Source organism: Durio zibethinus, chromosome 20 (assembly GCF_047325235.1).
Source record: "Durio zibethinus cultivar Kanyao isolate XHJ-2024 chromosome 20, ASM4732523v1, whole genome shotgun sequence".
In the NCBI taxonomy this organism is placed as follows: domain Eukaryota; kingdom Viridiplantae; phylum Streptophyta; class Magnoliopsida; order Malvales; family Malvaceae; genus Durio; species Durio zibethinus.
Window position 1 is genome coordinate 4369729 of NC_143181.1, and position 15035 is coordinate 4384763.

A 15035-nucleotide genomic window follows, 5' to 3' on the forward strand; every position below is an offset into this window, starting at 1 on the left:
TGGAGTTAAATGTGAAATTGATGAAGAGAACTGAAAAGACCTGATGGCAATGACTCTTTTAACAATTTAACAACCATTTAAGCATGACTTTTACATGTCACTAAACCATTATAATATTTATGTACGGACCCCGGAGCAAATTTTCTGATGGACCTCCCCTACCTCAAATTAAGTCAACACATGTTTTTAGACTAAAATGCCTTTTTTTTTGGGGGGGGGGGTGGGGGGGGGGTGGCTCAATTCTCAGTCATTGCTCTCAAGTACTATTGACTTTTATTCTTCTTTCTCGGCTCTTCATAATAAACAGGTTTTCATAAAATATATGAAAACTATTCTACATCAAAGAAAACATCAAAAAAGATGTTTTAAGTCTTCAAATTTTAAATTTAAGTCTCCAGGTTTTAATTTTAATTTATTTGTTTATTAATTTTTTTAGACATGTAATTTTTTATGTATACTTATTATAATTAAAATTTTTACCTAAAATTGTAACCAATTAAAAAATTTTAACTAATAAATCATACAAGGTCAAATTCCTTTTAGTATTTGTCACCCAAAAAAATTTAATCTATCAAATTAAAAAATAAACAGTGAATAAATAACTTTTTGGATAAAAAATATGTGTAGTAAATAAATTGATGGGGTGGGGAATAATGGACTATCTTGGAATGTTAACGTGGACGTTTACTTATATTTAGTTTACAATTTTGAGCATTCTTCACCTAAATTTGGTTCAAATTTTCTACTGTTTTGATCACGTCCACTCCCTTCTGCCTCCACCAATGACCGGGCCAATATCACTATTATTATATTACCAAGACTTCCCTGATTTTCTACGCCCTTGACCCTTTCCACACTTCACTGTTTTTACACAAACCATCTCAACCACCGACTCTACAATCAAGTGGACCCCATCCAAATTCCTATCAATGAGAGCCGTTACTTATTCCATATCCAACTTTTCCAACACTACACAACATGTAACAGTCAAAAGCGAAAGTTGACTGAAAACACGAGGGAAACCTCCCATGAACTCTCTTGGAAACGCACCCACTTTGCTTTTATATGTAGGTTTTAGAGCCCGAAGGCGCTGCAGCCAAGACCAAGACTCCCAGAGATGAGAAGCAAATATCTAATGGCAAATTACTTGAGAAGATCATCAAAGGATGTTGCAGGTGGACGATCTAAGCCAAATGAAGGATGCAAAAGACACCCAAAGCACAGGCAATCACCAGGGGTTTGTTCACTTTGTTTAACGGAGAAACTTTCTCAGTTATCAGCCAATTCCAGCTCACGTTGTACGACTGCGACTAAAGTTGCCTATTCTTGTTCTTCTTCATCTTCTTTGTCATCTTATTATTCTTCATCTTCATCTTCTTCTTATTCCTCTCCCATGCATTGTTACCGTTTTACTACAGAAGGAAAGGGTACTTCTTTTTCTCTGTTATTGTTTAGTCGCAAGAATATACTCACTAAGAGCAGATCAGTAGCTTTTTTTTCGAGAATGAGAAGCAAAGAAGGTGAAGATAAAAACAAGAAATGTGGGTTCTTGTCAAAGTTGCTTCATCCAAAAAACACTATGAGGAAGGAGGAAGCTACGGGGTTAGAACACTCAAGGACTGTGAGAGAGATTTTGAGTTCCACCAGGGTTCATTAATGGTGGTGTTTGTTGGATTTTTATTTGTTTCATTATTTTTCATGCATCAGTTTCCTTGATAGATTAGAGTTCAACTGGCTAGCTTTTTTGTTGATCTTAAGCAAATCCAGTCCGAGAATCCCATCATGGTTGTTCCAGGCATCAACACTTTCAAATTTGTAAAAATACAGAAGAAGAAAACATTAAGCAGAATTACATGTTGATAAACGTATTGTGCATACATCTTTGTATTTTGATTGATCAGTTCCTTGTTTCTGTCTGTACTTGCTGATAAAATATAAGGTATTGTACTTTCAGACACTGCTATTGTACGAAATTATTTTATTCTTTTGTTCCTTCCGGTGGAATATGAAGGAAAAGATCGGAGAATCAAAGCTTTGTTGTCATGCGATTGCAGCTTATGAAGAAAAAAAAAGTTGTTTAATTTTGTCTAGTGTAAAAAATAAAGGACAGAAGTTCCGTATATTACAGCAAAAACATTCTGGCACAAGCTGTGGGCTCATGGCTCTGTCGTGCGCGATCTCTCCATCCAAGAAATTTCTTCGGTTGCGTTGAGAATTCAAAGATTCAAGCTGATTCAACTATATATAGATGTGGCCGTATGTTTTAGGACCTACGGCTAATAATCAAATAAAAAAGAGGAAAGATTGATTTGACAGCTGGTCAAATACAACAGGTCTCAAGTTCTCAGCAACTTCCTCCTATATGAGCCAGTTCAACCTATTTAAGCTGGCACAAAACTTTTGCAAGAAAGTATGGACAGCTGGCAAGACAAACCCAGATCAAATTCTTGGCAATTTCCGTAAATTCTATGTTCAAACTCGTTTATGATGACATTTAAGTTAACAATTTTGATCAGGGGACCGCTTAAGTTCAAACATTTTGACTCAGTCTTCTTCAGTTACAGGAATTAAGAATATACTTTGCCTCCTGGTCTTTGGGCCTAAACATACGCTATACATAAACATCTTTACCTTATTTCTTTGGCACAGAAGTGGACAGATCTCAACTACCAAGAAAGGGACGGGTTTGGTTCCATTTTAATGAAACTTGAAATTTCCGTTAACGACCGACTAAGAGATCAGAACTCATAAGTCATAAGTCAATGTTTCCATATGCTGATTAATTAAAAATAAATTAATACAATAAAGTTTTTAGATTTTACAAATAGAATTAACAATGTGACACATACTTAAAGTATAGTAAAAAAATAAAAAATAAAAAATAAAAGTGAGATATGTTGTAATTTAACTTCATATGTGAAGTTAAAAATTACACTCCTAATATATGAAAATTATATTGTTAGTGAAGGTTTTTAATTTTATTAAAGGAATTAAAATAAAATTTTTATATACCCTTAAAAAATGTCATTTTACTAATCTACTTGACTAGTAATTATTTTGCTTTAATTCAAAATTATTGCAGGTTTCATTCATGACTAAATCTAATTGATTTTTTTCTCACTAGTAGTTTTTTTTATTCATGATAATAATCTTTTAAAACTAATTGATTTTTTTCTCACTAGTAGTTTTTTTTATTCATGATAATAATCTTTTAAAACTAAATTCTAACTCAATCATCTTACAGATTATTACTTGAATATGTATATGAGCATTTGATCAATAGTTGTTGCCAATCATTAGGCTCAAAAGATTAATATGATAAGATAGTCCAAATTTTATATGTTGATAGATTAGCTAATTCCATCATAACTAATCATTAATTTTAAAAGCTTAAAATAAGAGGTTGGAATCAAACTTATATTCTTTCAACGTACCAAATTCTACATCATCAATTTATAAACTTGCAAAATGCTGGCAGACTGCTAGTATACTACGTTGGTAATATCTGCTAAGATATTATTCATTTCATGTGGTCATCAGAGGTGACACAACATTAGATTTGACTCAATACTTGGTCATCGCCAATCACCGTCTTCCTTGGTTCTGTCTGGTTTTTGTTTAGTTGTTTTTTCTTGTTTTCTTTCTGTAGTCCGAACTAGTTCATATACTCCGAATCAGACATGGATTTGGTGGGAATAAAAATGAATGTCATATAGGAAGCGAATGGTTTAAGTTTTTATTCTAGCTAATGACGACATAAGCCAATTTTTTAAGCACGAATTTAGATCTTGTGGTAATGTCGTTGCAGGCTTTTTTTAGTCTAAAGGAGATTGTAGCGTGAGATTAATAAATTATAGATTTTAAAAATTGAATTTTAAATTTATTAAATATTTTTTAAAGAATAATTATATGAATGAAATGAATTAAGTTGCGTAATTTATCTGACCATCGCGCATACAATTCCGAATTTAGAATGGGCCGTCGTAAACCAAGAAGAGAAAGTAAATTTGGGTTGAAAATTCTGAGCCCTGCTAGCCCCGAGACCACTGCCCAAGCTAAGTAGGACTCCTTGGGCAGGATCTCAGCCGAGTGGACCTTCACTTCTCTACCCAATTTTGCTTTCCTTGGCTGAACTCCATGAAGAGGCAAGCCAATTCGCACAACAATCCATTACTACAGTCTAGCTAGCTACAATATGATCTTAAAGCCTAAAAAACTTTTGCCACCAACAAATGAAAACACAAATACCGATGGATTCAGTAAGGCTCTTAACATGGGAGTCAATTAATATTATATAATATATTTTATTTTTTAAAGCATATTTTATCATATTTATTAATATATATAGATAAATAATATACTAATGAAAACATAATAAGAATATAAAATTATAAGACAAAAATGTTATTATGATAACATTGTACTTTTAATAATAACATGATTTATAATTAATTATTGAATTAGTAATTATATAGAATTTTTTATTTTTTTGACAATTTAAAAGTGAAATAAAAAATATAAATAAATCAATCATTAAATATTTTATCAAAATAAAAAAATTAAATATATTTCTAAAAGAATAAAAATGAAAAATTGAGATTAGATATTTAATATTTTTTTTCCTTTTATAAAGTAATTCAAATATGATATTTTTGTTGAAAAAAATTATAACATGTGAGATCTAAAGTGAAAATAACTATAAAAAATATTCAAAAAAAAGTTATTAACAATTATAAGAATTTACAAGTAATAATTATTGAATATAATAAATAAATAAATATAAATATTATTTGAATATCTCTTAAATTATAATTTATAAATTTAATTTATAAAACATAAAATAATAAAATTAACATTTTTTATTAGAAGAATAATTTAAAAATTAGGACAATTTAAATATATTTAATAGAAGTATATATATGCATATTAAAGGAGATTTCAAACATTTAGTGGGGAAAGGCCCCTCTGGTTTCCATTATGATCCGCCATTGAGTGGACTGCTTACAGTTGGCTATACCTATAACTAAATTGCTTCAAATCAAACAAGCAATTGCAGCAGTTGAAGTTTCCCTGAAAATGATATTAACACACACTCTTACTTTTCATTTCGAGTGGATTCCATAATTTAACATAATAAAATATAAATATAATATAAAAATAAAATATGAAATGATATAATTTAAAATTATAAAATAATTATATATAAATTTAATAAAATAAAAAAATTATATTTTATATTTTATATTTTCATATTAATATAAATTATAATGCATAATTTTTATATAAAATATAATATAAATATATAAATTTTAATATTTTATATTATATAAATACACAAAAGTGTCCACTAACGTAAAATTGTATGCCCCACAAAAATACGTTCCATCCCTAACCCTTTCCTTTCCAAAGAGTCAACCTCTATATTTGCTTTTGAGGTTGAAAATCATTGCATAATTTTTCGAGCTGGTTGAGTTTTAGTTACTTATGATTTAAGTACTAAAATTAAAAAGAAATGCTACAGACAGTCGTCTCAAACACCGCCTTCAACCTTTTTTTTTTTTTTTTTTTAAAGTAAAATTTTAGATAGTTAGATTATTTAATTTTTTAAATTAAAATAAAATATATTATATTTAAAAATTTAAAATAAATAATTATAAATTATATATTTAAAATGATCTTAATAAATAATTATCAATAAAATTTAAATCTAATAATTTTTAATAACTATTCATTTATTAATACGTTCCAACATTAGACATTGGATGAAGACACGTCATGTAACTTTTATAATTTAAAACTCGTCACTTGCTTTTTGAGGTAATCAATTATTTTTTGTTCTGATACTTGGAGCTTGTGAAGATTAAAATACTCAATATCTATATTAGTTTTTTTAAAGTATAACATCATAAATTTTGTTTGGAATGTTTTAAATTTAACACTTTTTATTAGTGTAAATATTAAAAATTTAGAATTCCTCTTTTTGATAAATCTAAAATTTTGAGGAAAGGTTCCAAGATATGTAATAATATTATTTTTTAAAAATTTTATTTACTTAATAAGTGTGTAAAAGAATTGTAAGTGATAAATTTTGAGGATAAAATAAAATGTAATGATTAATTACGGTTTAAATTGTCAAAATTATTAGTATATCATAAGATTATTGAAATTTTATAAAAGTTTATGCAGCAAAATTCTTATAAAAGAGATTTGGAGTTTAAAAAAAAAAAAAGAAGAGTTTCAAAAATTATTTTTATATTTTTTTTCAAAAAATAAGAATAATTTTTTATAAACAAATAAATGTTTATTTTGAATAAAAAAAGTTTGTTTTTGAATAATTAAAACATTTATTTTGAACAAACTTATTTTTATTCTTACTTTTCTATCTGTTTTGGCCAAACTTGAATCAATCAAGTATCAAGTATCAAGTGCCAAGTGTCATTAATTAAATATTAATATATATTAATTATTTAATTAATACAAAAAAACCAAGGCCATGGTGCATTAGTCATTTAAATCCAACTATAATGAACTTTTATTCTTTTTAACTTAAATGATTGTTTTATCAATTTTTTTTTTCTAATGTGAAATTATTTTTCTTCTCAATTTTTTATCTTGTTCTCACGTGAAGATATGCAACTTGCATTATCAAGTAACCGGTTTAGAGCTATAAAATTTGCATCATGTGGTTTCATCAAATTTCGTGTGTTGAAGCGCGGTGCTTGGGACGACAGTCATGCATACTCAAACACGTACCTCTCTCTCTTTTCATTTGTCAAACTCAATCCCAAAAAAGAAACGAAAAAAAAAATGGAAATCTGTTATTGGTTGAAAATTTGGGAAGATGGAGGCAATGAGGGTCTCTTTCCTTTCAACTACACCTTCTTTGGTTTCTCTTGTCCCAGTCTATGTCCCTTCTCCCAACTCTAACTCTCTCCGTGCTAATAGATACTTCACTCGGGCTGTAACTATTTTTACATTTTCTTTGCAAATGCTTACTCATGGACTAGGTTATTCGAATTTGATTGTCTGAGCCAATGGCTGCTGCTACTCATCGTTTCATGTTTTCTTTTTCCTTCTTGTTTTTATGTGCTTTAATTATCAGGGTGCTATTCGTTGTAGTAAAACACAAACTAATCATGTTTATGGTGAATATGGTTTCCATCGTAGAGATGTTCTCAAAGCATTGGGGCAATCGTTGGCATGGTAAGAGCAAATTCTTTCTATATATGTAATCCTATCACGAATTTTCTTTAATTATTATTCATTAAGAAACTAAAAAGCAGGAAGAAATTGATACTCAGACCATGAAGTTTTCAAAGAACACAATAGATTGTAAAATCAATGTAGTTTACAATTTATAGTGGTTTTTTTTTTTTTTTTTTTTTTTTAAATGCCCTTTTTTGGCCATTGAGACTTCTGTAACTATTATTCATCCAATTAATATACGAGAACTACCTTTTGCTAATTGGAAATTGTTGACTAGTTCATACTGTAAATCTTTGGCTTTAAACCATTAAAGCCACGTAAGTGGGATATATAACGATAAATTCTCCATCAACCTTGCCATCAAATGAATGTGTACTTTCATGAATTAGAATGACGCGGGGATAAGTTTCTGCGAGTTTTGATTTATCTTCTAGGAATTACTAGCGAGCTCGGGATCATGGGTGCAAATGGCAATTGTTGCTGATTTGATACAGCGAAGACAGCTTTCTGAATTTCTCTCTATGTTCTCTATAAACTAGTACTGTTTCAACTTTAAACCAAGTACAATATTCTAAATTGTATTTAACACTTTCCTCCTGCAGCAAATATTAAGGAAATCCTGTCTAAAGCTGTAATGGTATATTTCTCTATCCCTCTCCCTGTCCACATTTCTGCAAAATGTAAAGCCTCAGCCCTCAAAAGTAAAGTCTGAGACTTGTGTTTGCCAACTTAAGAAATTGATTACTATTGAGTGTATTCGTCTTAATGTTATCTTTCAATTATGAATTCCAAGGAAATCCAGATCTTATTCCCTCCATGCTAACTCTGGCACTGAATGATGCTCAAATTTATTACAAGGTCAGATAAACAATACATGTTTAAATGTTATGATGTGTCTTCTTTACCTCGTTATATAAGATGGAAAAAAAAAATGGAAACATATATACTAACTTTCTGCTGCTTAAGTTTGCAGGCTACAAAATCTGGTGGCCCAAATGGATCTATACGTTTTAGGTATCATGTTTCTACATGCAGCATTGTCTCAAATATAAGTTTGTGCTTAGGAACTATGTATTTCTACATGCAGCATTGTCTCAAATATGTATCTACATGCAGCATTGTCTCAAATATGTAAACTATGTAATTTTTTCTGCTTTATAAATATATAAAGTGAAATATGAGGGGTTAATTACACAAACAGCCTACAGATGAGGGTTGAAGAATATCCCACTGAAAGGCAACTGATGAGTGCTTTTCTTAAGGCAGCCTTTTAGTATACTGACACTTTGATTTATAATGTTTACTCTTGACCTGTTTCTAGCTTCTAACATGATAAGTAGATAAAAAAAGGATTGCTTTACTTTAAGATGTAAAATTTGGACAGAAAGAAATTTAGAGATTATTGTTGCCGAGTTATCGAATTTACTGCCAATGAACATGTTTTGTTTTCAGTTACTAGCAGTTAAATCTTCCCTTTAATGCAACTCAGAAGAATCATTGCTTTGGCTTTTTATTCAAGAATTAACTTGGTTTGTTCTTTTCGTTTTTCTAGCCTAAAGCTCAGAGTTAAGCAGACCCGAAAATAAGGGGCTCTCTGCTGCTATGAGTTTATTAGATGAAGCCAAAATGGAAATTGATTCATATTCCAAGGGTGGACCTATCTCATACGCAGATCTCATCCAATATGCAGGTTATATGTCATAAATGTTTGATATTACAAGTTAAACTTATGCCCTGTGTAATGGCTAGCTAGCATGAGTTTTCGATTGTGTGAAACAGATAATGCTAATTCACCTGACACAGCATTTATTTAATATGTATAGCCCAAGGTGCCGTCAAGGCCGTCAAGGCTACTTTTCTAGCAGCTACTATTCGCCAATGTGATGGGAAAGAAGATAAAGGAAGTATATTATACTCAGGATATGGTTCAAATGGGCAGGTTTTTTTTCTTACTATGTTATGTTGTACAGTTATTTTATTTCTTTAAGCCAAAATTTTGTTGAAGACCTTTCAATGCACAAAAAAAAAAAAGAAGCGTGCTCTAAAGCGGTACCATGGTGTTTAGCATCTTAATCCTTACTGTTGTTTCCTCCTCGAGTTTGTAGTTTTAAAAACTGAATGTGATTCAAGTTGGCGCTTCACTATGATTCTGATACTGTTATATTGTGCACCAATGGGGTTTGTTTGATAGGCAGTTTGGACGAAGTGATACTGAAGAGCCAGATCCAGGGGGAAGAGTGCCTCTGTGGGAACAAGCAAGCGTGCGGGAAATGAAAGATGAGTTCAAAGCAAGCGGCTTTGGCCTCCGTCAGGTAGTTCCTCAATTATGTTTTCATCAGTCACTTTCTCAAGTTTTTAATCTTCGGAACACCCTATGTTGGTGCACCCAGGTTCTAGCTTAAAAACTGAACAAAGCACCCAGAAAGGCATGATTGTAGTCATATGAGTAACACAAGTGAATGTGAAAGAGGAATGGTGATTTTGACATTTTTTACGTTTTCGTATGCATTGTTTTCCTGACTATACTGCCTCACTTGAGAGTGCAACAGCCTTTGTCTTTTAAGTTTTAGCACCAAGTCATAGGTTATTTTTTTTGCTGGTTTTTTCACATTTCATCTTCGACTAGACTCATTATTCTACATTACCTATGTGGCTATGTCCAATTGTCCATGCTAGACGGGTCCTTCTAGAGTGCTTTAATCTTTCCCCAATAAGCTTGTGATTCCATGCAATTCAAACTTTTCAGATGAGAATATAAATAAAGAAGTAGAGAAATAAATTGAACTATATGCATAGACATTCTTTTTTTTTTTTTTCCACAATCATGCGTGCACCCTAATCTCAGTCATTTATTCTCCTCTTGGTTGGTTAGCTAGTCATGATGTCTGCATTCATGGGTCCTGATCAGAATGCAACAGAGGCCTTATTGGTCACTGATCCTGATGTTTCTCCCTGGGTTAAAAAATACCAACATAGCCGAGAAACAGTGTCTCAGACAGATTATTAGGTTAGTTCATTATTTCTCCTTTTCTATTGCAAAGTTGGAAGAAATCCTTGAAATGGAAAATTAGGATTACTTCCTGTTAACATTAAGCAGGGGGTTCACCGAGGTTAAGTTTATGAGAATACAATAACATTTTTCCTTTATATTATTATAAATTAATTCCGGATCTTGGTTAAAAATTGATTCTATTCCAGGTTGATCCGATAACTACACTCACAAAGATAGGTTGCTTGGGCCAGCAAATTAATTATGGGGTATACACATATCCAGTCCAAAAGATTGAATTGAGCAAACTCAAATTATAGGCTGAAGCAACAAGAAGTTATCAGGAGAAGTGTATGGACCTGCCTGGTTGTCACTCCGACCACAAATTTTCCAACTTGTAATATCCTTTTCAACCCTTATCCATCAGGTAACAGGTAGAATAGCCGAAACATGTTTGTTGTAATTTGTCAGTTCAATAACCTTTTGGCTTTCACTTGCTGGAACAGCAGTTTGCCATATCTCACACATGGTTTTTAACTCATCAAGATCAAGGAAGGCCTAATCCAAAGCGATTCAACCAAGAGAGTGAGATTTCACGAATTCCATTATTCTTCTGTTCTTTATATCATTACCATTTATCTTTGACCTTTATGTATACTTTTTCTCATTTTATTAAATATTAGCAGTAAATGAAGAAAACTGTATCTTACTCAAGATTACACACTAAACCATGGAAATTTAAAAGATACAATTGCTAAATCAAACTCAAAATTAGCTCACACGTCAGCCAGCTTGTTGACTGTGCAACCTCAACAAGCTGTTTCAACAATTTGATTAGAGCAACTCATGTCTCACGGTGCTAACGTTCAAACCTCAACCATCAATAACTAATCAAAATGAACAAAACCTCTGAAGTATCAATCCATCTCAAATTCTTGGAAAAATAAACTCTTCTGTTTTTCCACCTAGATTTACTTTCCATATCTTTTCTTTGAACAAAACTTCTTCTAAAGTGTCAAGTCGCTCTATTTTCAGAGACTACATGTCTAGACTCTTGGAAAATATCCTGATGAGAGTACGAGTTTACCACGAACCCCTTTTTATCTACATTTTGGAGATATAAGTTCAATGCCACCCATGAATGGCCTTAATGGGTATGGAATAATTACAGAGCCATCTTCTTGTTGAAAATTCTCCAGCAAACATACAAGCATCCTTAGAACTGCACATGCTGTTGCATTTAATGTATGAACAAATTTGGTTGTAGCAAGGCTGGCTTTACCCTTATTGAAAGTTGTTAAGGATGGTTCTGATGGACGATACCGAATTCCCAGTCGGCAGCTTTGATAGTCAGTGCAGTTTGATGCACTTGATATCTGGTCACAAAAATGTGCTATACCTAAGGTTCAATGCTATTTCATAATATAAGGCAAAAGCAAAAAAATACTAGCCTGTAAAATTGATAGAAAGTGAACTTGCCATATGGAAGCAGAAATGGTTATTTCAATACCTCACCATAGCGTTCTAAACCGGGCATCCAAGCCTCCACATCGAATTTATGATAAGCAGGTGCACCCAGGTCCCCTGTAGCCATATCTAAAGTTCTGCCAAGAAAGCAAAGATTTTAACAAATAACAGAACAAAACCAGTAGGTTATTAAAGGATAAAGAGAGTCCATACTTAAAATGCAATCCTAGAGATTGAAAGAGGTCTTCGTCAATTTTAATAAGCTTCTAATGGTACAAATCACTCTTCTCTGGTCTGCATAAAATAAACATTTCCACTTTGCTGAATTGATGTGCTCTATAAAGACCCCTGGGAAAAATTGACACCAGTAAAGTTCATTACGAACATTAGATTTTTCAGTGTCTTAAGAACATTCTTCATAATTACCCCAAATACAGGAAATATAGGGGGACATGGGTAAAATAAAAATGAAACATAAGGTAGCTAATCACCTTGTTGCTGTGCCAGCAGCACCAGCCTCAATATGAAAACAATGGGAAAATGCCACACATTTTAGGGGTAAAGACGACTCAGCAACAATAGAATCCATATGGATTCCCCCGACAGGAATTTCTGCAGTGCCAATGAGACACTGGTCACTGTTCTCAATGGAATAAACCTGTTTAGCATTTAAAATAATATCAAGAAACCACAGAAATCCTAATTAAATTAACATGACATTCCTAACTTTGAAAGAGTCTCTTTGGAGAAATTAAGACTCTGTTTGGATTGAAAAAATATTTTTTATTTTCATTTTTAAAAAAAAGTTTTTATTTATTTTTTTAAAAAATGTATTTGGTAAATGAAAATAAAAATTATTTTCTAAAAATGCAAAAATAAGGAAAGAAAAAAAATATTCAATGATATTACCATTAATGGCATCTAATTATAAATATAATATATATTTATTAACCAATGATATTAAAAAGTGTTCAAATATGGTAACTTGCAAAACATAAGGAAAAAGTAATGTGCATCCCTTGTTTTCACAATTGAAAACATCTTTTTTTTTTTTTCGTTTTCATATTTCAACCCATTTTTATTTTTGTTTTCATTTTCAATTATCAAATATGTTTTTACTTATGTTTTTCATTTTTCAAGAAAATGAAAATAGAAAATGGCTTTGTTTTCTGAAACCAAACACTACCTAAGTATTCTGATATCAGAAACATTAAGCATGTGAAGATTCAAAAAGAATGAAAAAGCGAGAAGCACTCAATTTGAGCAAATGGTTGCAATGACCAAGCTAGTGATTCAGTTCATAATCAAAGTGGTTCACTGAGTTTGTCATCAGCTTTGAATGGTGATTTGTGCCAAAATAACACCCTTCTTCTTATCTGAAGGTGTTAGAGGAACTTGATATTTGATACACCAAGTACCGCTTATTTTGCAGAAAGGGGACTACAACCAAAATATATGCAAACCTGCGTATTTTTTCCATGAGGTTGGAAGCCACATTTTTCAACAACAGATGACCTCACAATTTCTGGTGTTGTCAATCGTGTAAAGCCCCTTTTCATAACTTCTGTCATTGTCCAGTTGATGAGGCTAATTTCCAGCATCACTGCTTCATTCTCCAGGAAGTAAAATTTGAACCACTTACCTGAACAAAAACCGGTATAAATAAACCTTAGCAACCTTGTCATTTGAAAGTCAATATATGCTTCAAGGCTGAAATTTGGTATACAATCTAACATTGATAAGAAGTAAAGAATTTTTTTCTTAATATAACAAGGTTCTGTAAAAGTTGCAGAGTTTAGAAACTCCAGTGCAACATTATACACCTACAAATTTCATATTACAATGCGAGACGTGAGTTTCAAGGGGCATCTCAGTTCAGTATTTTGATTATCTAATTGAATATAGTGCAGTCATAAACTACAGAAGATCAAGCTGACTAAATTGGTCTTGGGTAATGAAAGCAACTAAACAACTAAAATCATGGTTAAACAACAACAAAATTTAATGCAACACATCAACAAATTAGAGATTCTTTAATTCCCTAGAGCAAACAGAAGGAATACTTCTGCAGCAGCATCAAAATCAAAGAGATCTAGCTCCTTTCCAATTTGAAGTTGATCTTTCACAAGGAAGTCAAATTTACGGCGACTAACAACCTATACAATAATACAAATTGAACATCAAACCTCTATGAAAACACCAGAAGAATGACATATAATGATTAAGAACACAAGAAACTAATCAAAGCAATATATGATGATACCGTATTCCTTAACTTTGAACTCTCTTCCCCTCCAATTGGAACATCCGGATGAGTCATATTTGGGATACATTGTGCGTCAAGCTGAAGTTCATCTCTTAATTTGATAAGTTCTTCTTCCAAAAGCATACGTGCTTCTTTCCTGAATCAAAAAAGGGCGAAAATACACATTCTCAAAACCAAAACGATTAGACCCCAAAAACGACAGCAAAACACTCGAGCAATACCTTCTTCTATGAGCCTTTGACGCTCAGAAGTTTCCAATTTGCCGTTCATCTTGTTTGCAACTGTATTCCTTTCCCCTCGAAGCCGCTCAACTTCCTGCAATCTGCCAGCAACAATTAGCTAAGTATTGTATTTTTTAAGAAAAATTTCAGATTATTGCATTTATTTTAAAGATCAAAAAAGCAGAAAACGAAAAAAATTAACCTTTCGAAAATTCAACATTTTGTCGTAAAGTTCAAGAACAAGCTCCAAATTTGCATTCGAATTCCTATTCTTAATATTAACAGCAACCGCTTCTTTATTATCCCTTATCCACTTGAAATCTATCGCCGCCTTCCATTGCGGGTTTACAACTATAAAGAAAATTTAAACTATCAGCAATAGCAATTTAAAAAAAAAAAAAGATCAATAATTTAATGTAATTACCTTTATTATCGAAGATTTCTGTGGCTAGAGCGGCAGTCAAAGCCGGGGCTGAAAGGTCTCTAATGAAAAGAGTAAAGGGAGGGGCTTTTGGAGGGCTGCGTCGGGAAAATAAAGCGAGGTTTAGGGTTTTGGGAAGCGGTCGAAAAATGAGGAGTGACGAAGAAGATTAGATTGAAATATTCGCCGTCGTTACGGATTGGATTGTCGTCCCGCTTAAACAAAACTGTAACGCCATGCCATTCGCCTTAGTGTGACTAAAGTTAGCTTTTTTGTTTTTAAGAAAAAAAAACGGATGTAATTTTAACATTTAAGTTAATTTGACCAATAATGTCCAAACACGTGTTAAACTTTCCAGCGGAAATGGATTCTATTCTATAAGAAAGGGATCAACGGCGTCGTTTCGGCCGCCATTTTTGCTATTCCAGTTAGAGGTGTAGAACGGCGTCGTAGGAGGATGTCGGC

General features: G+C 32.0%; 1 protein-coding gene and 2 pseudogenes across 2 annotated transcripts; 2 read left to right on the forward strand and 1 right to left on the reverse strand.

Moving 5' to 3' along the window:
* Positions 1 to 1017: 1017 nt before the first annotated feature.
* Positions 1018 to 1957, forward strand: LOC111314936 (uncharacterized). Its single transcript, XM_022916557.2, has one exon. It carries the CDS (start codon positions 1118 to 1120, stop codon positions 1655 to 1657), a length of 540 nt encoding a protein of 179 aa, XP_022772292.2. The 5' UTR covers positions 1018 to 1117; the 3' UTR covers positions 1658 to 1957.
* A 4820-nt stretch (positions 1958 to 6777) lies between these two features.
* On the forward strand, positions 6778 to 10754 carry LOC111314937 (thylakoid lumenal 29 kDa protein, chloroplastic-like; annotated as a pseudogene).
* Positions 10755 to 10881: 127 nt separating this feature from the next.
* Positions 10882 to 15014, reverse strand: LOC111315563 (serine--tRNA ligase, chloroplastic/mitochondrial-like; annotated as a pseudogene). Its single transcript, XR_016330712.1, has 10 exons — positions 14574 to 15014; positions 14352 to 14500; positions 14137 to 14243; positions 13926 to 14064; positions 13726 to 13818; positions 13126 to 13299; positions 12154 to 12320; positions 11876 to 12010; positions 11706 to 11799; positions 10882 to 11571 (listed from the first exon to the last, which is right to left on the reverse strand). The product of XR_016330712.1 is annotated as a serine--tRNA ligase, chloroplastic/mitochondrial-like (transcript).
* Positions 15015 to 15035: the final 21 nt, after the last annotated feature.